The following is a 25,017-nucleotide window of genomic DNA, read 5'->3' as shown; positions in this document are numbered from 1 at the left end:
GTAAAACACAATGATGATAAAGCATTGACTTCAGAGCCTGAAATTCCTGGGATCTAAACTCAACTCCATCACTTACTAACTGTGTACCCTTTGGGAGTTATCTTCAACTCTCTATAGTTATTCAGCTTACACATCTGTAAAATGAAAATGACCTCATGCAGTCACTGTAAGGATTAATTCACTATATGTAGACACTATGCAGGATTCTGCAAACACATCAAGAAACAAGACTGATGAAGTCATGACAATCACAGAGCTTAAAACTCCAACACAAACTAACTACACAAATGATCTGAGCAGAGAATGAAGTTCAAACTAGTGTTGTTTTTAGCTCATGAATAAGAACATGCGCCAAGGGCAAATATTCCCAAATGCCAAAGAGTTTTCTGATTCTCCAAATAGCAAACAGTTAGGATTACATTAACTGAGAGATACTGCAATTTGGTTTTTGTAGTAGTAGTATTTTTTTTTTTACAGGTAGTTTGTGAAGTCTAAAACATTCACTTTATGTTTGAAATAACAAATTCCAATGAAGCAATGGTTCAGAAATTCCATTTCACCTTGGTATTCTACAGCAAAAGGTCAAGTCTTCAGATTCATTCTAAGAAACCCACTGAGGCAGCTCCTTTAGCATGGTTCCTGCTTCTTCTAAACCTCACATATCAGACTTGTTCTCAAAAATTCCTGTATAGACATAGAGAAACAGCTGCTCTCATATATTTCTTGAGTCAAAAACTTAAAAGACCTAATTAATTTTTTTCTATTTCCCCCCTCTAAAGAAGGCACATGGCACAGTTATGCGTGTAAAAAGGTTATGGAGTTCCAAGGAACATTCAGTGATCTCCTGGAAAAATATATTTAAGGTGAAATTCCTTTAAGATCTTCTATCAGAAGTGGAAACAATTTTTCTATTTCAGGTCACTCACCCATGGAGGGAGAGAAATTCAATGGACAGTTGAGTAAATTTTTGATATATGTTGTTAAATTTTAGATTAAGAGCGGAGGATCTAAAACTCAAAAAATAAAAACAAAACTCAGTCCCATAAATAAACTAAAGAGAGAAAAGAAAGGGAGAAGTAAAAGGGCTGAAAAGAGAGAAAAGTAAAGAAAGGCAGGTAAAGGCAGATACAGGGAAAGATGTACGAAGAAAAGGAAGAGACAGGGCACCAAGAGGAATATAGACCTTTGTGGGCAACACACCCACCTTGTGGCCATTTCAGATACTGCCACACCAAACTTAACTCCCACTGCACTTCTGCACTGAGAAGAGGCAGTGCAACGGAGTGGAAAGCGTTGGGATCGTAAGAGTCAAAAGAACTGAGTTCCTCTAGGGCTCTTGTCACTGCCAGCCAGTATCAGCTGGGTAAGTCACTTGACTTTTACAAGCCTGAGTTTCCACACTTTATTTGTTCACAGGGTACAGTGAGGAAGAAATGAGATTCTTATAAAACCTATACAAATACTGGAAATTATAACATCCCAATTGCTTAAACACAAGACAGTAACAAGAACAGGTATTTGTTTCCTGGACTGGCATGTAAGACGAAGTATTCCTAATTCCCACCTTAATCAGGAACTATAACTGAGAAAACTGATTTAACTGATTTTTTTAATTAAAAAATAATGGAATGGGATTCCACTGAGTTATGGAGCCAATGCTTCCTTTCTAATTTTTACACCAAGAAATTCAAAAGCTAGTTTCCAAGCCATTTCCACAGCAGGAATCCCCTTTTCCGTGTCTAGAGGGTGCTCCAAAGCCCCAGATGGTCACGTGCACTTTGTGCTGACCGAGGCACTCCCAAGTCGTGCAGTCCACATACCGCAGGGCTCGTAATTGAGCTTGCCAATGATTTTTCTTATTTAAGCTGACAAAGTATCACTGTGACTGAGGTCTTTTGTCACTAATTGGCTCAGCTATTGCCTCTGTCTCCCTCAGTATTTTTTGGTATTAAGTATAGCTGCCAGAATACAACTAATCATCACTAACTAAACTGTACACACCGTATCTCACCTTTTAGCAGAAGCAGCTCATTCTCTCATGTCCTGTTGAATCTGTAGGCTTTCCATGCTGAGTCAATTTCAAAACAAAAAAAAAATTACTATCTTTCTCACTCGGCATCACACACAAGGAGGGGGATCACCCGCAGCGCGCCCTTGCCACGCCAAGATCCCCAGGAATTGTGCGTCTAAGCAGTAACAACGTGTGCTGTGCTGCCCTGTCTACTTTAATTCCTCGGTAGTGCAGGCAAGGGAAAAAAGACATGAGACACCTCCCATCTGGACTTTGGAAATAAAGAATCCATATAATAAAAACCCAAAAGGCAAAACTTTCGGTTAGAAGCTATTTTTAAAGCCTTGCTCAAATCCATGTAAACTCTTCCTTGTAAAATACTTGGAAGAAACTCAACAGAATATTCATTTATTCACTCATTCAACCAATATTTATAAGCAGATCCTATCCTTATGCTCAGGATTCAGCAGCAAGCAAGAGATAAAGTCCCTTGTGATAATTCCAGTCTGTAGAGAGAATGCAGGTAACAATGAAAGATACAAAATAACATTAAATAGCAGTAAGTGATATGAGGAAAACAGGAGATAGGGCGTAAAGAGTTGGAGGGAGCTGCTACTTTAGACACTAAATTAGAGAAGGCCTCTCTGACGACATGATCACTGAGCCTAAGACTGAAAGAGGTGAGGGCGAAGCCATGAGGACGTCAAGGAGAACACCACAGGCCAGCACAAAAGCACAAAGAGGGGAACATGCGTGCATGTTTAAGAACAGTAAGGAGGCCGGGTGTCTGAACTGGAAAGTGTAAGGGGGGAAAAGTAGTAGTAGCTGAGATCAGAAAGGCTACCAGAGGTCAGATGGCGCCAGGCCTTGTGGGTCAAGGCAAGAACTCTTGAGTTTTATTCTGAGGTTAAAAAGCCATTTGAGTTTTAAGCAAAGGAGAGATGAAATCAAGAAAATTCTGGGAGGAAACCACTGTGGGGACAGGAGGATCAAGGAGCCTACTGGAATATTCTAGAAGAGAAGTGATGAGATGGTTAGATCAGGGTGTTAGTGATGAAGAGGGTGGGGAGTTGCAGATTCACAATAATACGTTTTGACGACAGGGCTTGGATGCGGACTATGAAGACGTGAAATGTGAGAGAGAGAGAGAGGGGGGGGGGAGAGAGAGAGAGAGAGAGACAGAGAGAGAGAGAGAGAGAGAGAGAGAGAGAGAGAGAGAGAGAGAGAGAGAGAGAGAGAGAGAGGGAGAAGCAGAGCAGGGGGTCACGTTCTCAGGCCTGAGCAACCAGGTGCCGCAAACTGAGCAAGGAGCCGGTTTTGAAAAGGAAGAAATGATAAGTAAGAGGCAGCATCCTCCTATATGCTCAACCAGGCTGAGGAAGAGTGACTTAGGAACCTCAGCTCACTTGGTTTCGTGCTCTGTGCACAAACCCATCATTCGTGTAAATGTTACTGAAGACTTTGATATCTGCTTGAAAAACCAGGGAGGAAATAATCACAGCAGTAGCCATCATTTCTTGAACCCTCACTCATTACCAGGCACCAAGCATTGCACACATACTGTAGTTAATCCGCACACATAAAAGCACTTAACCACAGTACCTGGCACATGGTACAGTATCATTAAATGTTATCCATAATACTAGTGAAGTACATAACATTAAGTTGGATGATCTTTAATGATTATTTTAATTTCTAGAAGTTCTAGTTCTTTTTTTCCCCCCAAATCCCCCATTCACTTTATATTATGATTTCTATAGTTTCTCTGGTTAATAGGTAGTTTTTGTATCCCCTCCTTTTACAAACATGGTGGCTATTCCAAGGTCCTAACTTTATGCAGAGATTTCAGTTTCAGCTGACCCCAAAAGCCCCAAATCATATCATATGTCTTCATGAGCATTAAAACCCTAATACTGATGGTTCCATATTTCCTTGGGGTACTGCTTTATCAGTTCACATACCAGCTCTGAAAGCTGCTTTGTTTCAGGTACCTGGGCATGTCCCTTTTTCCTCTCAAGTTAATCCAGGTATTTAAATATTTCCTGGATTATACTTTACCTAGGATCTACATATGTTTAAAGAAGGGTAGCCTGAGTTAGCACAGTCTAACGTATAACTAGAAGTCTAATATTATTTGACAGATAAGGAAATTGTGTCTTTAACAGGCGAAGTAATTCTGAATTCAAGTCTGATTCCAAGCCCATGCTCTACTCAGTAGATAGTGAAGCTCCTCCCCTACAACATCTGCCCTGATACACTGATCATAGCTCTACCCTCTGGAGTCACTTTAAGTAAATGTGACAGTCTTTTATGCACCCTACAAGAATCTGAATACAGCTATTTTATTCTGTCCTTCATTTGCCTCCATCCCTCAAATTCCAAACTAAACTCCCTCAATTACTTTTTCTTCTTTAAAAACAAAGCTTAATTTTAACATGAACATAAGGAGATCCTATTTTTTCACCTTAAAAAGGGATAGGGATAAATGAGGAGTTTGAAATTTGCACCTCTTGGGGAACTGATGGAAATGTTAGCTATCCTGAGTGTGGCGGTGGTTTCATAGATGTGTACATCTACCAAAATTCATCAAATTGTACATCTGAAATATGTGTAGTCTACTATACAGGAATCATACCACAATAAAGGTGATAAAATGATACATCATAATGTCCAATTAGGAGTGCTAAAAGTGAATGAGTTTCCTTCATGCATTATTAGTTTCATGTTAGGGAATTTCTGGCCATAACAACAAATATTGAAAGTTAAAGGACAGCACGGCAGAAATTATGAAACCTGAGTTCTGCCACTAACTAACCATACAACTCTAGGGAGCTACAATCTTTCTGTGTATTTCTTTGTCTTCAAAATGGGGATAACAACATCATTCCCAGAATTCAAAGACTGGGGAAAGCAATGAAATTGAACACATAAGATACAATATATATGAAAATATTTAGAAAATTATACCTATAAAAGAAAACATTATTATTAATACATTATAAATGTTGATAGTTTGATCAGGAATAGTGAGACATTAACTGAATAAAATAATCTAAATTAATGCAGAAATTATTTTACCTTCATGTTGCAAGCTAATTCCATTAGTTTTTTTGCATTTTCTTCTGAGCGATATCTCTTAGGAAGCTGAACCCTGAAGAACTTCAAGGCACCTTCAAAGTCTGTCAATAGCAGGTCATCCTTGGAAGTCTTGAAAAAAGAACAAAGTACAACCATGTACAGAAAAAATTTTTTGCTAAGAAGGTGCCCAAGAAGCATTCTATAATCCCAGCACCTTTATAATCCCCAGAAAATACTTCTTAGCCTTTGCCAGAGCTACTTGCACATATCCACTGTCAGGGATAATGCTAGAGCAACGCGGCTGCTCAGAATGAGATTAAGACCAAGATATTGCAAGTGCTGAACAAGGAATGCCAGATAATCCAGCTTACAAATAAATGTGTACCTTTAATAATCCAAGGGCGACATTAAAAATAACACTTATCCCCTAAAAGAGAAAACACAGAAAACATTTTCAATGTTTATATCTGGACTATTAAACTGTTTGTCTTCAGAATATCCCACAATTTTAGAGAAATTGTAAGAACTTGAGTAAAGAAATGGAATCTCTTGGAAAATAAAAATCACAAGGCCACCACTTAAAAAACCACTTAAAGCAGACCCAGTCTCCCATTTTTCTGAGAGAAGAGATTTTCTAGCCCTATTCCCACATTCAAGAACGCTTTCCAAAATATTCAATGCTTCCAAACTAAAATATTAGAGTCATAAAATTGTGATCTATCAGAAACTAACTCCAAGTGTAACCATCACTCTGTCCATAAACTCTATGTAACAGAACTGAATTTGCTCAGGGTTTCCTCCAATCTGCCCTTTTCATCTAATCATTCTAGGAGTGATGGAGGCAAAGGATATATGAGGGGAGGCACTAACATTAATTTGTCGAGAAAATTAAACTTTTTAAGTTTCTGGGCCTCAATTTCTATAGTAACTAATATTCTCCCAAGGGTTTTCTAAGCTAATCAGTTGAAAAGTTCATGTAAATTACTTAGCATGCCACCAGGCCCATAGTAACTACTTAACAAATGGTTGTTCATAATAGTGAAAAACCAGACAATTTAAAGGTCTGAGACTAGGAACTGGTTATATAAATCACAGTATATTCAAAGAATGGGATACTTGGCAATGCTAGTTCTCATAGAAGTTCAAGCTGGACAGAAAATACAAATTTCTTACAGGCTTTTGTATGTTCTGAATATGGGATAATTAAACAAAAAGGATGGTACAGATGTGTGTCTGTCTACAGATATTCAAGTATATGAAATAAAGAGGTTACCAAATGGCATAATATAGCAATCATATTTTCATCTATTTTATATACATACAGAATATACATTCTTACATAATATTCCATATGAAAAAAGCTGTTCCATAAAGAAATTACACATGCACATATATGAACACACACACATAAGGCTGAAAGAATATACACCAAATGCGAAAAGCAGTTACCCTTTAGACAGCTGAATTATGAGTATTTTAAAATCTTTTTGCGTATATTTTCTATAGTTTCTATGATGAACATATTTTTGAAATTAGTTTTTCTTCTTAGGTACACACACACCTGAAAACCCAAAAACATACTGAGGCAAAGACTGTTATTTACTCTAATATCTATCTTCTTTTAGTAATAGAGCCCCAATTTTTAGCAAATTCCTACCCAGCTTGGAAAAAAAAAAATTCTTCCTTGCAGCTAGGTATGATCATGTACTAAGTTCTAGCCAGTAAGAGGTTAAGTGGAAACATGGGTGGAACTTCCAGAAAGTCTCTTTTCAAAAGAGGGGATGCATCCCGCCTCCCAACCCCTAACCCTCCTGGGCTTAAATACAAAGACGGTGGGCAGGGCTCTCATCAGCCACAGGGACAAGGCTGCATTCTGGGGAAGGCAGGTTACCACCAACATTCGATTTTTCCTACATGAGAGAGAAAAATAAACCTCTACTTTACTTAGTCACTGTTGTTTTGAATTTCTTCAATGCAACCAAACCTAATACTAACTAATACAAATGCCTCATGTGTGTTTTGTTTTTAAAGCAGAGAGTACTTTTTAACAAAACATGATTATGAGCTTCAGTTCAAGGAAGAGTCACTTAAACCTGGAGTTTCCAGCAATTAAATGAAATGAGAACAACAAATTCTGTTTTGACAGAGCTGACACAGGAAGGACATACAAACAAAAGCCAAAGTGCTGTGGCCTCTGATACGTACCTCACATAAAAGCAGGTCGATGATATGGAAGACCATGTAGAGGGGGAATTTTGCAGTAAAAAGCGTAAGAAACCACTGGGAGGCATACATGTGTGCTTCAAGGCTTATATCCAGGAAGTGGTTGTACAGGTCAGGAATGTATTCCTGAAACAGCAAACTAATTAGTTTTGGGCACATGTGCAGCTATTCAACTCCTACTCAGGAGGCCCATAAATCTGCCAGAAATAGGCCAAAAAAGTCACCTACGTGTGTTTTTCTAAAAACCGCCAAGTGCTCAGAAGAACACTCATCATTCGGTATTAAACTGGCACTGAACTCTCGTTTCTAGTCCACAAAGTAGCTCTAAAGAGGAATCCCCAAATGGTGACAAGTATTTGGAAGAACAGTATTTCTCTCCAAGTTATGAAATGTTTGGGAAAGTTTGTTTCACTTTTGTTATGTGATCCCTAACCAGCCAGCTTCAGAGCCTTGGCAAGTATCTCCTGACTGACTTCCATGTTAAAGCCCCCCACAAAGTCATCTGATCTTTTGGGTGTTTGTAAGATTGAAAACCCAGCTCATACCCATCAGGTTAACACCTTATTAATCTTGGTGTCATCATTACATAGTGAGAAATGAAAAACATAAATCCTTAACCTTGGATGGCTCAGGACATCACCATTGTTCCTTGGCACCATTTCATCAATTCACTTCTTCCCAGTCCTGCACTCTTAATGGCAAATGCAAGCTAGATTCTCTTTTTACCTGCATGAGGCGCTCCAACTGGTAAAATTTGCAATGCAAATCTTCAAAGTTTTGCTTGAAAAGTTCCCTGAGACCATAGTCAAACATGATCTTGACCAGAACACTGAATGCCTGTTCCTCAGGCATCTGTAACAGATAGGGAAGGAAGAAAGGGGAGGGTCACAAACATACAGAAGTTTTCTCAGTATGTTAAATTCATCATTCAACTCTCTTATCTGAATACTAGGAAATTTAGCGATATGCAGGAACTCAGATCTGTAGCTGTGTTTTATAACATGAACTCACTCAACCAAGGCATATCCAACAACAGTGCTGCTCGACGCCAGACACCGTTCCTGTCCTTGGGAAGCCGCCCATACAACCAGCATACGGTAACAGTAATATGAATTAGGTAGAAAGATCAGAGGGAACACAAAAACAAGAAAGCCTGAATCGCAGGAGGAAGCCACGAATCGGCTTTGTACGGAGGACAGGATTTGAATGGAGTAGGAACAGGCAGATACTCAAGTGTGTGTTATATCTTTCCCAAATCATGAGACTTCTGTTATAGTATTTAACCTCTTTACCAGTTATTTCATTCTAGTAAAAATGTTTTTCTCCCTCATTGTTACTAAAAACATGGCTAGTTACAGAAGACCCTTACGAATTCTAAAGTTTGAATTAATGCTTAAAGTACTACAGGAAAGTTTGCAGTAATACTTAAAATACTACCAAAATCCTAATTCACTTCTATTTATAAATGTTACCCACTTATAATAATATGTACATCTTCCATAGCTTTATGGAAAAACATCTCCCTGAGAACCTGGCAAAACGTCTAGCTTTCAAAACAGAAAAAAAAAGCACTGGAAATATTATTTAAGGCAGGGTGTGTGACTGTAGCAAGATTTCCAAATGTCAAGAAGGTGGGTGGGCTTCTGCTGAACAAGATGATGGAAGTGGGCTGAGCAAAGAAACCACTGGGAATAAACAGAGCTAAAGAGCAAATCAGACTAAGTAATAAATGAGAAAAGGATAGCAAACTATTGTTGGAAAAGTAAGAGCTTTTGGGGCAAAGGACCAGACCTTTGAGGTCTCTGTCATGGAAGGCAACTTCACTTTTCCACAGAGGGAGACTTGGTCTGACAGAGAGGCATTTCTGATGTTACACAGCACATTTGCTCTTACTCTGAAACAAGCACTTATTTTAATATGATGGTAGTCAGCACAGAGCTCAAACCAAGACATAGTGGATTTGAATGGGAAACCCATTTTAAGAGCTGTGGTACTTAGATGGGGATAAATGTCCTTGGACTAAAGTTGAGAACAAAAACAAATCACCTAGGCTTGTGAGACTTTATATAAAGTCTGATTGAAACAACAAAACAACATTTTAAAACTTGAACTCTTGTGGAATGTATTAATTAGCTTGCTTGTGGTAATAATCATTTCACAATGTATACTGTATCAAATCACCACATTATACACGTCATATATACACACAGAGAATTTTTATTTGTCAATTATATGTAAATAAAGCTGAAAGAAAAAAAACTTGACCTCTTTATCAATGTCATAGCTTTATCATTACCTTTGTATACCTACCCATACCAACAAGCGACATTCACAGTAAGATACAAAGTGGTTTTATTTTACTTGTATTACAACCTACACAAAATGGCTTAGACCTCTTCAAAAGCTTCCTCATCTTAGAGAAACAAAATCTAGACTGCGTGACCTGGCCTCCTCAGCTCCCCTCTCTCTAAGCTGGTCTTGTTGGCCTCTCTAGCTCCTTCCCTTTCTCCCCATCACTTGTGACGCTCCAGTCACACTGACCTTCTTTCAGTTCCTTCCAGATGCCAAGTTTCCCCCATTTTATTCCCTTTGCTGGGAATGCTCTACTCTCCACCCTCTTGCTCTTAAAATAGTTTTACTATTTTCATAACAATGTTTTTAAAAAAGGTAAATGATACAGAAAAATACAAGAGAATGGATACTTCTTCTCATTTTTCAGGGTTCATCCTAAAGGTTACCTTTCCAGAGAAGCCTGTAATCTAAATGAGGCTCCCTTGTTATAATCCTGCATCAGACTGTTCACTATATCTTCATAGAGCCAGTGAAATCAATGATATACTTGTGGATTTTTTTACCTACAGCTAATCAGCTTCACTAGCTCTGTATCCATGAGGATTGTCCAGGACCATGTCTGTCTTATTCACTTCTGATCTCTAGCACAGTTCAGACTGTAACAGGAGCTCAAAAACTTTCTGCTAACATCACCTGTGTGGTATTTTTGCCAAGCATTTTAACTTGAATCATGAGGAAATGATCCAACAGATCAAGAATTTGGGAAGTTTTGCAAAACAATTTACTTGAACTTTTCAAAATCGTTAATGGTATGGAACACACTAAAAAAGGCAAAAGGGGTTGTTCAGATTAAAAGAATGAAGAGAAATGACAACCAAATGCAACACCTGAATCTTCATTGATCTTGGTTAGAAAAAAAAACTATAAAGACTTTACTGAGTAAATAGGGAAAATTGAATGTGGGCTGTAAGACATTACTGAATCAGTGCTGAATTTCTTAGGCATGATTGTCATATTCTGGTTATGCCCTTAGGAGATGACACACACAAGTATTTAGGAGTGGAGTATCTCAATGTTTGCTACTTATTTTCCAAAAATAATTTCAAAATTTTTTTTCAATAACAGATAAAACGTGTGTATGTGAAAAAGAGGAACAAGAGAAAGATGCAGAGAAAGAGAAAGCAGTGTGGAAGAATATTAACTGATAAATTAGGTGAAGAGTATATGGGTGTTCAGCTTAGCATTTTTTCAATTCTGCTGTGTATCTGAAAAAATATCAGTAAGATAGGGGTAAATGTCTTTGCTGAATGAATGAATGAACGAATGAATGAATAAAACAGCACCAAAGAAAGCCAACTTCTTTGTCTCCCTCCCACCCCAATACATAAATCTCAAAACAAAGACTGGTGACAGCAGCTACTTTAGAGAAGATAAGATGTCCCCAATAAGTTCAACCAAGACTAAAGTTTATCCAATCACCCTGATAATAAAAATGAAGTCCACCCCTGTACTAATTTTCAACACTGTGATTTATTCTTCCCATGTTTCTCTTTCATGATGACATTATATTAATTTAAGGGAAAGGTTTCCAGATATGAGTTAACACTCATGCCCTAGAGTCTGGTCAAAGGCAATATAAAACCTAGATCAAGTCTAAGGCTAGTGCAAGCTGAAGCAGGACATGTGTAAATCACAGACATCCAATTACTCACATGAAGAAGCAAAACAGCAGCAAGAAATGACTGGCCCTGGCAATAGCCAATCTCTTCATCATATACAGAATAAGCCTGGGGGAAAAAAAACAACAACACAGGAGGTGTAAATGAAAGCAGTCACTCAGCTATAGTTGCCCTATAGGAACCTGAACATGGGAACCTCGAAGATGCTACCCACACTCCACTGTGGCATTCTGATGATCAGTGAAGGATGCAAACATTTCTCTTCAATTCCATTTTTTCTTTACAATAAATAGGACTGTCGACTGTCACAATGCCACTTCCTGTAGCCAAGGAGTGGTAAGATTAAGTAAACCCATTTCAGCACTAAAAAAATTTTTCATACCTCCTTTCTTTGCTCACGCTTTCCCCTCTTCTCTGTCTGAAAAATGTGCTCTTCCTTTAGGCTCCAAACATATTCCATTCCCCCAGGGTTCTCTCTCTTCTCGGTACTTCCATGGCACTTGCTACAAATGCACGGTTGTTACAGCACTTACCACACCGCATTTTAAACGTGCATCCTCTCTACTGGATTGTGAACTTCTTAGGGGCTGAGGTGATGTCCCTATTCAATCTAGCCAGCACCTCAACACACAGCAGGCAATCACTAACACTGTTAATGTTATTCATTTTTCTTTCTGGGAAAAAATCTCTTGGCAAAGAAACCAAAATACAATTCTTTCCACAATGCCAGTAATAACTTTTCTGATAAGAGGGACTCCTCTGAAACCATTCGTGGGTTCCTTCGGAATTTTCATTTGTATTTTTCTTGGCAGCAGATGATTACTACTTGTCTCTTATTAACATTATCACAGAATATTGATATCAAACATTCCTTATGGTTTTCTTTTTGGTTCTTTAGTGGTTTTTCAGAGTCTTGTTTTTATGAACCATATTTATAGTTTTCATGTAAGCTGTGGTGGAAAGGGGAATTTCTACAGATTCAGGATGCTACTCCCTGTTTGACAAATGTAATTCCAATGAAACTCCCTTTATTCTCCGCTTACTTTTTGTGCCAGGGTTCCTCTGCGTCCCAAGAAAGCAATTTAGAGATGGGTTTGTTTAGAATTCAGATCACTTAGCAAAATCTGATGCCAGTGCTTATTAGATGACAAGTTAATATATACATGAGGTTTTATCATTAGCTTTTGGTGAAACTATAGCTTTAAAACACAGCAGGCACTCACTAAACACTATTAATGTTTATATACATAATCATGCTTTCAAAAATTTAAGTAGAATTCAGCATCTCATTATATCCCCCATTTCATCAAAGCTTATCTGATGAGAAGGCAACAGAACAAGAAACACACTTTCCCAAAGACAAGATGTACAGAGGGATTTAGAAATAATCTGTTTATAATACAATGAGGCACCAGTTTGCACCTATCAAATTAGTAGAAATTAACAAGAGTTAATACCAATTTTGTTAAGACTATTAAAAACTAGTATAATATATCCCAACACAGCTCTGTGGAATGCAGTTTCACAGTATCTATGAAGGTACCAATCAATAGGTGATTGGTCAAGAAAGCAGAGAGGCATCAGAGTTAGACAGAGTTGGATTGAAATCTTACAACTGCTCTCTACAGCTGGATCGTAGGACCATTACTTATATTCCTTATTTGTAAGATGAGAATAATCATAGTATTTACATAATAGAGTTGATGTAGTATTCTCAGTCCTCTCAAGTAAAGTGCTTAGCAAATGGATTAATCAATTACGTACTACAATGAAAACGTACGGAATTTCTGAAAGTAGAAATGGAGGGGAGCATTTTTCAGGCTCATGGAAAAGCTTGAAGGAATGGACATAGACATGAGAGTACGTAATACATTTGGGAAATGTTTGGAATATAAGGTTCATGGGGCTGTGATGAAATATGGGTAAGAAAAGGCATTTTATTAATTCATCAACATTTACTGAGCACCTACCATATGGACAAGTGCCACAGATGCTAACATATGTAAGAAATGATTTTTGCCCTCCAGAACTTCACAGTTCAGTTGGCAAGTTTGACAAGTAAATCAACCAGAGTACAGTGAGAGATTCAATGTGGTTGAAGCATAAAATATTTCGGGAATAAGCCAAGATACATTACAAAATGCCTTTAATACCAAGCTAAGTAAGAATCTAGGACCAGGAAATGAACTAAGGAATTTTGATTTCATTCTGTAGGTTAAAGGAAGCACTAAAGGTTTTAGTGGAGGCCACTAAAATGATCCAATTTTAGGGTCAACAAAGAGCATATAATGAATAGGCAAGAACCCAAAGGCAGGGAGACTAATGCAAGGCAGCTTTTGTAAAAGTGCCAGCAACATATGACAGAGGTCTGTACCAGGGTAGTGAAGAGAGAGAAGTATGGCTAAAAGAGACATCAGTCATATCAAACTTAACATGGCCAATGAAAGGAACTGAAAAATAACAGAGAAATTACTATATCTTTAGCAGGACGGCATGGGGGAAAAGGATGATTATTTTTAATTTAAAGACATACAACAACTAAACACAGTATGGATATTGCAGGATTCAGATTCTAACTAAAGGTATAAAGACATTTTTTAAAAATCTGAATATAGAGTGGCTACTAGATGGTATTGATGGAAAATGATGGATGCTATAGGTGGATAATGATCTTAACTTTTTAGAGATATTTGGTGAAGAGTTTAGGATTGTGATGTCTGAGATTTGCTTTAAATTACTTCAGGAAAAATTTTTAAAGGGATAGATAAAGCAATTGTGGCAGTATGTTGATAAATATTAAACCTGGGTAGGGATATATACAAATTCATTTATACTATTCAACTTTTATGTACGTTTGAAACTTTTCATAACAAAGTATGTTTTTAAAGGAACTCAATTTTTAGACCTGTTTTGTTTGATATATTTGAAAGTTTTTACATGGAGACCAACTGGCAGCTAGAAATTTAGGCCATGAGCTAATGTAGATTTGGGACATCTGTGCACTGGTGATTGCAGAAGCTTTGGGGGTTAGAGGGCTCACCCAGAGAGACAGTATAGAGCTACAGGAACCACTTGAGAACCTAGGGGAAGGCTTCTGTTTCAGGAGCAGACAGAGAGAGATAAAATAATGAGGGAATCAGTTAAGCTGTTAGAGAAGTGCACGCTTAACCAGGAGGGTAAGAAGTTAGAGTAGAGAGTGCTGCAAGGAAGAACACCATGAGAAAGAAACTATAGTACAGTGGAATCAGGAGTAAGAGACCAGAGTCAGTGAGCACAGGGTTTCTTTCTGGGACATTTTGCAGTAAGGTGAGAGACAGCTGAACTGGCTGTTTAAGTGGGAAGCACAACTGACAAGGGGTTACAAAAGGATGATCAGAAAAGAGGATTACAAACAGAAATTATAGTTTTGTGCATCCTATGGGGAAAATAAAATTAAACCCAAGAAATATTTCTCTAAATTCGAAGCGCCCTTATAGTTTAAAGCATCTAGTTTATCACTGGAGAACGTGTCCATTACTGCTAGCCTGTCCTAAAACCAGTTGTTAGTTTTAACTTCTCAATGATAATATTTAAGTTCCTTAAGGAAATGTCCAGTGTCTTGTCTGTATTTCCTATATGGTAGATGCTAAATGGGCACCTGATTAGTTTTTCTGGGAAAAGACTAAAGACTAGCTCTGAGGACCAAGGAAGCCCAATTCATCACTTATAATGAGAATACTGTAAGTGAGTTTGCAATGTTACAGGACTCAGAGGCTTGTAACATAAAACCAACTTGTAAAAGCCTAAATATGGATTAGGGGACTGTCAACTGGAAGTCCTAATTAAAAGGGTAAATAAAAGAAATCCTACCATGTTACTTTTAATTATTTCCTGTTCATTGTGAGTCTAAAATTGTGTTGTTACTTTGATTTTACAAAGACTTCATTTTTGCATTATTGAACATGAAATACAAATTACATTTTGTAATTACCTTTTGCATAAATGCAAAGAACCAGAATCACCATTTAAAAGTGGGTCTTTTTTTTTGACATCAAATACCTTGCATATTTTATATAAGGAATCTTGTCCATCTCCTCCTGTGTCCTTAAAGTAGTCATGGGCTGGGAATGTCCGGTTAATATCACGAGTGATAGCACTGTCCTGCGGAGACTCCTGTGGAAACACATAAGGAAAGAGAAGGTTTACTAGTCAATCAGGCATGTACTTGTCTGGGCTTATACAACAAGGTCTTCTCATTTATATGCCTGGAAATGCTGTAGGGACATACATACACATATGCATGCCCAAAGTTACTGTGTCTTTGGGGAAGCAAAAGCAGAAACAAATATTAAGGGAAAAAAAAGACCAAAGAAAAGCAACTTGTTTTACCCTATACACATATACACATATGTATATGCCATCCCTGTTGCAAGGAAGAGGGAAAATGCAATTCAAAATGGATTTCCCACAGTAAAACAAACTAATCTCAAAAGAAGGAGGCAAAGTGCTCTCTTTAGAAACACTGGGTATAAAAATTCCTGCTTTAAATGAACCTTTGGAGGGGGAGGGTATAGCTCAAGTGGTAGAGCGCGTGCTTAACACATATGATGTCCTGGGTTCAATCCCTAGTACCTCCTCTAAAAATAAATAAATAAACCTAATCCCCCCCCCCAAATAAATAAATAAATAAATAATCATTTGGCATGAACCCATGTGCCAGGTTCCCAAATGGAAAAGAGAAGTCCCTTAATTGGGGTTTATCCTAGGGTCAAATGGCATTAAAACCTCACATAGCAGTTTACTCAATATGAAACTAGTCTACTCAATGCTATGGATTCAAGCAAGCTATGGGAAAATATCCCTTGCTATTACCAATGGAGAAAAACTGTTTTCTCTTCTATAATGAGTTAACTAAAACTGAACAAATGTCAATAATGTCAGCAAACCTTTCTAAAATACACCAAGCACCCAGCTATTTCTAACATCTTCCTCTTATTACATTTTACTTGCTCATGTGGTAAAGAACAAGAGCACAGAAACATAACCTTCTATTTTAACAATGCACTGTCTTCACAGCCAAGACGATAGACTTGATTCTCCTTGGTGAGATTACATCATATTCAGCACACCATACAAGACTTTGATATTCCTGCTTCAAGATGAAAAATTCTTGTCTGGTAATTTCTCTAGCCTTTCAGATAATCATGTTTCCAGGGCCATAAATATTTTACAGTTGTGGGATCTGAACTAAATTTACATTAAAAAGATTTTTCTTATACTGAATAAATTTGACACATAACATTGTGTAAATGTAAAGTGTACAGATTGTTGCTTGTGATACATTTATATTACTATATTGTAATTGCTGCTGTAGCAATATTACATTACAAAATTATAGTACAAGATTACTGTCTATATTCATAAAACTGTGCATTAGATCTCTATAGCTTACTTACCACTCACTGCAAGTTTGCACCCTTAAATATGATCAGTCTCATCCCTTCAACCCCCTACCCTGGTGAGATGACTAATTTTAAAGCCTATGCTGTTTCTTAACCTATAAACCATTTAAACCTTCAAAGACATTGCCAATCTGCTTTCCAAAGAGCTTTACTAGCATACTACTAGTTTTTGATGTGTTACTAACAACAGTTAAATCAGCTCAGATCTGTGGTGATCCCTGACAGGACAAAATCTATGATGAAACCTAAAACTACAGCAGCTATTTATTTGCCTGGTGGCAGCTTTCAGTCTGTAGCATATGGAGAGGGAACTGAAACAGAGAAGGGGATAGGGAGTGTCTCTGAGCTGAGAAGAGAGAGAGCAAATTCAGGGAGGGCAAGGTAGCTGAATTTATAGGTCAAAGTACTGGAGAGGAAAAGCTGAACAGAAAGAGAGCTACAGAGCCGTCTAGAGGGATCCCTACGAGTCATGGAATCATAACAGAAAAAAAAAAAAAAAAGATGAACTGGACTTCATCAAATTTTAAAATTTTACTATTCAAAAACCACCATTAAAAACATGAAAATGTAAGCCATGCATAAACTACCTATAAAATCTATTTGATAATGGAGTTCTATTCTGAATATATAACTCTTAAATAGGGAGACAAATGTCTGATTTTAAAAAGGGAGAATGGTGGTAAAAGACTGAATAAATACTTTGCAAAAGATGTACAGTTGGCAAATAAGCACATGAAAAAAATTCAACATCTTTAGTCATCAGTGAAATATCAATCAAAACCAGAAGGAGATTCCTCTCCACACCCACTAAATGCTAAAATTAAAAGGACCCAATGTACTGAAAGTCGGCAAAAGGGTGTGAAACAACTGGTAACTCCCATACGTTGCTGGTGGGAATGCAAAAATGGTACAAATACTTTAGAAACAGTTTGGAAGTTTCTTAAAGAGTTAAACATACACTTACCACACAGTTCAGTGATTTCATCCTAGGTACTTATCCAAGAAAAATGAAAATATAAATACATGCAAATATGTGAACTTGAATGTTCATAGCAGCTTTATTCATAACAGCCAAAACTGGAAACAATACAAATGTGCTCCAACAGGTAAATAGGTAAGTAAATTGTAGTACATTCATAGAGTGATGAAATACTACTCAGCAATAAAAAAGGGAAAACTTACTGATATGTGCTACTTGGATACATCTCAAAAGCACTATAGTCCAGACACAAAAGACTATTTTCTATAATTCCATGCATATGAAATTATAGAAAAAGGAAAAATCCTAAGTTATAGAAAGCAGATCAGTGTTTGGAAGAGGCTGGGGCTAAAGGGAGGAGAATGATTTTTAAGAGACATTACAGAATTTTTTGAAGTGATGGAAATATTATCCATCACATCTGGATGGTAATTAAAACATACTGCATTATTCACTTAAAACTGGTGAATTTTATTGCATGTAAATTACATCTAAATAAAGATGATTTCAAAAAGGAAAAACAAACAAAGAGGGATACTTATACAATTGAAAAAGAGACCCAGGATGATTTAAGTAATCTACATTAAGAATTCCCAGTACCAGTTTTAGCTATACATACCTAAATGATGAAAATGATGTCAATCCATCTTTACCTTAAGGCCTTAAAACCAGGGGCATAGCTTAGAGTCAGACATACTGGGGTTTGAAAGCTGGCTCAGTTTCTGACTTGGCTACACAACTTCAGGTAAGCTTCCTATCTTCTCTGGCTAGTATTATCTACCTTATAAAGTAGTGAGGATTACGTTAAACGTATTTATAAATTATAAACATGGGAAGAGTTTCTGGCATTGTCTGACATGTATATAAGACACTTCATAAAAGTGAAAGCAAGCAAAGTCTCCAGCACTGCTGAGAGCTGGGGCTGTCTGAACACACATACTCTTAAACAAACACACATTCACACATACACACGCAAGCACACACACAACTGATATACAGAATACACACATACCTGATTCCTAGAACATTTTTACTTTTGTATATCTTATCTTCCCTATAAAACCATTTCATGTAGTGATAGGAGCTGTGATTCGGTTCTGTAACTTCCATAGAGCCCACCCAGCACAATGCACTGCACAGTCAGTACTTGATAAATGTATGTAATCAAAGTCCAAAAGCTTCTTTAGGACGAGTAATGGCAATGCTCATGTGGTCAACAGCTCTCGCCCCAAACCAAAATCCCTAATGCTAATATTTATTAATTCAAGACTCATGTGAAAGCAACCTCAACTAAATCAGAAAAGAACCTTATTAATTAAATAAGTTAAGACATTTCAACTAAATACCTGAAAAAACTAAAATTGCTGTAATGACTGACTCATCAGTGACTTCCAAATGGGTCAAATGAAGACAAGAGAAAATAACTGTCATGAGAAATAGAACAAAGTAAAGACTTTGGGTCCTTTAGCTGAAAATACAAAATAAATCAAGTCATTCTGAAATAATCAAGAGAAATGACAAGAAAAGGGAGCCTATATCAGAAATATATGTACATGATTGTGGGTTAATTTTTATTCAGCCTAGAATATATGAATCCTCCTGAACTCAGTTTTAATTTTAACAAACACACAGAATGTGAAAAGCAACACAAAGGAAAAACTACAGGCATATACGGAATTAAGAAATCTGAAATGACCTCTATTTCATGAATAGCTCAACCAACAACAATGGGCCATAAACAGTCCTAGTTTTAATTTTGAAACCACAGCATGATAAAAATTTATTGCGCTCCTAGCACCATCAAGAGAAAAAATGATAAACTGAACTTCATTAAAATTAAATTTTCATGCTTATAAAATTCACCATTATGGAAAGAAATAGGCAAGCAGTGCATATATTTGAAAAAGGAACTGTACCCAGAGTATACACAGAACTCAAAGCAAGAGACAATCTAATAAAATAGACAAAAACTTGAACAGACACTTTATAAAAGAAAATACACAAATGACAAATAAGCATGAAAAGACAGTTACCAAGACAATGCCAATTAAAACCACAACGAACTAGTCAGCCAACAATGTCTGCCAAGGAGAATAATTTCCTGTGCAATGCTACGAGGGGATACTACCTGGAATAGAGAGTAGTTCAATCAAATGGAGAATTGGAAACTAAGAATTATAATTTCAAAACATTGGAGGAAGATGACCCAAAGCAGCATTAAGCAGTTTCTGAAAGGTTTTGGAACTTGGAGGAAAAAAAAAAAAAGAACGGGACTTGGAGCACTAACACAATGATTCAAATTAACTTTACATTGACAAAACTTTCTAGAAATGATGTACAGACACGTTACTGATCTATATTTGGAGTGCAACTACAAGAAATCGTCCTGAAAAAGCTGTTAACTCTATTCTTGAATTATATCTCCATTGGAATTATATTTATGTAAGAGAATTCTAATTTTTAAAACGTCAGGATGAATTAACTTTATGAATTTTATGAAACAACAACGAAGTTCTGAAACATGCTAAGAATGAGCGATTGTGGCTTAAGACAAGCATGAAGGTTAGAAAATTATATGAATAACTGAGAGGAATATGGAAAGCTTCAAAATATTTTATGCCAGTTATACCAGTCACATTAGACTGATGAGGACAGTAACTTGAAAAAGGATATATAGTAATTAGATACATGATTTGGAAATTTGAATGCACACAATATGGGAAAATAACAAAAAACTTAAAAAATTCTATAACTGGTCAGTTCTCATCCATCTGCCATCCCTCAAACCATTTGATCATGGGAATCATCAGAAGAGTAAAGGGTAAAATGCCCTTGAGATAAGGTGACTTTGAAAAATTCACATGCTGAATTTTTGAAGCCTTCAAGAATGATAATAAATTGAGGAGTTTCATGTGAACCACTTGCTTAAAATATTTAGGCTTAGGAAATATGCTTAAGAACTCGGGAATTTATTCATTTGACTTGCCAGAGGCCAAGCTGTACAAAAATGATCCAAAAATTCTAACAATGATGAATTTAGTAAGTTTCTATCAAAATAATGACATCGTTAAATTTGAAACGATTCTGAAAATAAATCACAGTAACATTATGGATGATTCCTTCCTAAGAAAACACAGCAAAGAGCTTTTGCAGAACATTCAAACCCAAGTGCTTGTAAAATTAAGGTTTACACCACAATATACAGTCCTTTTACTTCTAAGGAGTTAAACACAGATGCAGTTGACGTAGGGAACTCGTTAGCACAAGGCCTGTTGGATGACACTACTCATTGCTAAGTTGATTAAGTCAACCAAATACATCCTCTCACCACACTGTAGTGAGTAAAATGGCTTAACAGAAGTTTTTACAAGTGTACTGAAGGCAATTGCGCAGAGACGTAAACTTTAATAAAGAACAAAACTACTATAAGGTGGTATGTCCTGAAAATTATTGAAGTAATGGCAGAAATGGTTATCTTTATCAACTAGTTTTGTTTTGCTGCTTCATTTATCCCAAGAAAAACAGCTTTAATCTCCAGAAGAAAACAAAAATGCCATATATAATTATGCAGTAGTAAATTTTGCAAACTTTTTCTGTTAAGAAAGAGCAAGATGGCAAGTATTTTTGGCTTTGTGGGCCATGCAGTGTCACAATTACTCATCTCTCCCTTTGTAGAGCAAAAGTAACGAGAGACAATATGTAAATAAACAAGCATTTCTGCATTCTAATAAAACTTTATTTTCAAAAACAAGAAGCACACTGGATTTGCTGCAGTTTGCCAAACCCTGTGCTAAATATACAACACAGTATTTGCCGTAGGCAACTTGACCAGAGAAGATTTTTGTAATGATTTTGAATACACTGACATGCTACTGTTAATTTCGTATGTTTTACTTTCAGAAATTCTGTTACAAACAAGCTGCCATATCTTGAAATGCATATTCCTTTAAATACTTTTTTAATGTAATAAGGAATGTTAAAAATGTTTGCTACATTTCACAAGTCAATTCTCTGAAGTCTGTATTTCTGTATTTGCAATGTAGTAAAGGTTTAAACGAAACCCTGTAATTATAGTGGTATACTGTCCCTTACATCTTAAGCAGCAATACAAACGGTATATACAGCTCAGAAATTCTAAGCACACACACGGAACATATCAGACTGGCTAAAATAAAAAGACAGTAACACATATTGCTGAGGATATGAAACAACTGGAACTCTTAATTGTGGCTAACGGAAGTGTAAAATGATACAACTACTTCAGTGAATTACATGGTAGTTTCTTCCTGTAAAGTTAAACAGGTATCTACACAGACCCGGCAATTCCACTCCTGAGTGGGAGAAATGAAAACATGAGTTCAAGAGAAAAAAATGTACAAAAGCATTCATAATAATCTTATTTGTAACTGCCAAAACCTAGAAACCCCAACTGTCCATTAACAAAAAAAGAGATAAATGATTATTCATATAATGAAATACATATATACACTGCTGGAAATAATTTCATTAAAAACCATACACTATAATAACAGTACCTTAAAATTTAATTCACTAAACAAACACTGAGAATTAACATCTCACACCAAAATCCAAATCTTTTTTCTTTCCCTTTCCTATACTCCTGCCAAATGGAACTAGTCATTGTTCCCCAAATAATACCCCAAATTAATGCTATATCTTATTGCATTTTAAAAGGAAAAAACTCTAACCTTTTGTTGTCTTAGTATAATAACAAACCCCTTTTGTTTTCTTATTTTAATAAAACTCTTTTTGCTTCATAATAATACTAACACTGAGGGGAAGTAAGAAAAAAAATAATTTCACAGCTCAGAAATAACTAGCTAATGTTTGGTGAGCATATGCATAACTTTTTATATAACTATTTTTATAAAATGAGTTTACACCGTTTTGAAATTTAATTTTTACTAATCGTCAGATGTGAGCCTCTTTTCCTGTTATTCGACAGTTATCCCACCCTAGCATTTTTAATGCACAGTAACCTGTCACATGACTCTACCATAATTTACTATGTATTATCTCCGACTTTGGAATATTTAGGCTGTTCTACTCCTTTTGCTATAAACAAAGCTGTAGACTTGTGATTCTTAAGGGAGAGGAGATGGTTTCCATAATCACTCCATTCTCCCAAAGAATAAGCATAACTCCTGTGTTTTGAATTTTGAGTTATAATGCAAATTTTCCACCAGGAAAGTTGTACCAATTTACACACTACATTGGTAGTACCTTCACAGCAACGGCCCTGCTGTTCTGGAACAGTCACTTACGTACTTGTCTCGGCTGCCTTCTAGTCTATACATAATTAAGAATTGGATCTAAAATTGCAAAGAACTATATATGAAGTTTATTGATTCCATCCTTTTCTAACTCCAATGCATTATTTGCTAAACCTACATGCTGACTGAAAAAAAGGCACTATCACGCATATACTTCCTTGTCCTGTCAGTTGAGATGGCCTAGAAGTAATAACACCCAGTAGCAATGAACACATCGAGTGTCAGGATCTTGGTTTCTAACACCATTTGTCAATAAAAGGAAGCAAGCTCCTTGGAGATACGGCTGATTCTAGGACCGGGGCAGGAAATTTACAAGATGAGCTTGGAACATCTAGAATTGCCAGAAAGGAAGGAAGCACTTTCACCCTGACTTCCACAACAACAACAACAAATAAACCTACAATGATGGGAATGTGTCAAAAGGGAAATATGAGCCAAACAGAGTTCCTGGTAGTCAAAGTTGGAACAATCTGAGCAAAAAAATTAATGAAGTAGTACTGGATTATAATCTAAAGTATAAAATAAGGATTCATAAATCTGTATGTAGACATCCTGCCCTCAGGGAGGGAGCCCATTCCTGAGTGGAATGTGTGCAGTGCCTTCCTTTGGAAGAGTACAGTATGAAAAGAGGGGGAAAAAAGAGTAACTTAACAGTAAAGAAATCTGACAAACATGACCTCAGTCAGATGATCAAGGTCAAAATCCACAGTGATGTCATGTTGATATTACATATCCTTGACGTGATGTAGTGAAAATGTGTACTCCTTCCCTAAAATTCATAACGTCACGAGAGAAGAACATCAGAAAATTCCAACTGAGGGGCATTCTATAAAATACCTGAATAGTATTCCCTAAGGCTGCTAAAGTCATCTAAAACAAGGAAAGTCTAAGAAATCGTTACAGTCACCAGGGCCTAAGGAGACAGGAAGCCTAAATATGACACAGTATCCTGGATGGGATGCAGAACAGAAAAAGGACACTAAGTAAAAACTAAAAAAATTTAAATAAAGCATGGACTTTGGTTAATAAAAATGTATCAGTATTGGTTCATTAGTGGAAACAAATGTACCATACAAATGGAACATGCTAACAAAAGGGGAAACACTCAGGGTATACGAGAACACCCTATACTATATTCACAGTATTTCTGTAAATCTAAAACTGCTCTTAAAAATATTAAAGGAAAATATTAAAAGAAAAAAAGGCATTATCTCCTTATTATACAATACAGACATTTGGGATTAGTGAGACTAAGCCACCCAAATTCACATATCAGTAATGATTTGCACTTATTAGACACCCAATAAAACGCTGGACTACATTTGTAGAATAAAACCAGTGTAATGAATGCTGTTGGGTACAAGCTAAATAGTAATAAAAAAGGAGGCTCTATTCATATAATTGATTTCTAGATGTCTTTCTTGGCCCCAAGTCTTATGTTCTTTTTAATCTACATGAGAAAGCAATAGTGAGATTTTGTTACTTTCTTAAATTTTAAGGCTCCTCTAATGCAATTTGTGTGGAGAAAATCTAAAGAAATGATAATATTCGTGCTGTTTTCTTCTCCTATCTTGGTTTTGAAAGTCGTCCATTAGTTCAAATCACAGTGGTACCATATTCTGTAATTTTTCTGGATGACTATTTTTAAACCTTACTGTGAGAATTGGCTCACTGGGTAACTTCTCAGGATTAACAAGGTACTGGGAACTGACGGAAACCCTTTGTATACACACCCTTTGTAAACTGAAGTTGAAAAATAGAAAGCTAAGAATGGCAGGAAGAAAAAGAAAGTACCCAAACAAAGAAAATGCAGTGGAAGGCTGCCATGAGAAATAACCAGCATAGGGAAGATTATTATTTCCAAAGTAGCTTGTTGCCTAAAGAAAAAGTTAGATCTTCTTAAGACTATCCGGAATGTTATAAATGCTTTGTTAAAAGCCATCATGTAATACTTCAGAAAACAAAATAAAACAAACATCACCAAAATTCCACTCAAATCCATCATACCATATCCTATCTT

General features: G+C 36.5%; 1 protein-coding gene and 1 pseudogene across 8 annotated transcripts in view; one reads left to right on the top strand and one right to left on the bottom strand.

The window, feature by feature from the left end:
- RABGAP1 (RAB GTPase activating protein 1) overlaps window positions 1-25,017 on the bottom strand; it is a 134,593-nt gene that overhangs the window by 20,916 nt on the left and 88,660 nt on the right. For all 8 annotated transcript variants that reach the window (XM_006205533.4, XM_072960088.1, XM_031677513.2 and 5 more), the window contains 6 exons: window positions 15,322-15,435; window positions 11,317-11,391; window positions 8,039-8,164; window positions 7,295-7,438; window positions 5,475-5,516; window positions 5,090-5,218 (listed from right to left, as the gene is read on the bottom strand). In XM_006205533.4, coding sequence (XP_006205595.1) covers window positions 5,090-5,218; window positions 5,475-5,516; window positions 7,295-7,438; window positions 8,039-8,164; window positions 11,317-11,391; window positions 15,322-15,435 — 630 coding nt within the window. The remainder of the gene's footprint in view (window positions 1-5,089; window positions 5,219-5,474; window positions 5,517-7,294; window positions 7,439-8,038; window positions 8,165-11,316; window positions 11,392-15,321; window positions 15,436-25,017) is intronic.
- Window positions 19,994-20,999, top strand: LOC116280252 (COP9 signalosome complex subunit 2 pseudogene; annotated as a pseudogene).

Source organism: Vicugna pacos, chromosome 4 (assembly GCF_048564905.1).
Source record: "Vicugna pacos chromosome 4, VicPac4, whole genome shotgun sequence".
Classification (NCBI taxonomy): Eukaryota; Metazoa; Chordata; class Mammalia; order Artiodactyla; family Camelidae; genus Vicugna; species Vicugna pacos.
Note: the sequence above shows the minus strand (reverse complement) of the source record. Positions and strands in the feature narration are given on the sequence as shown.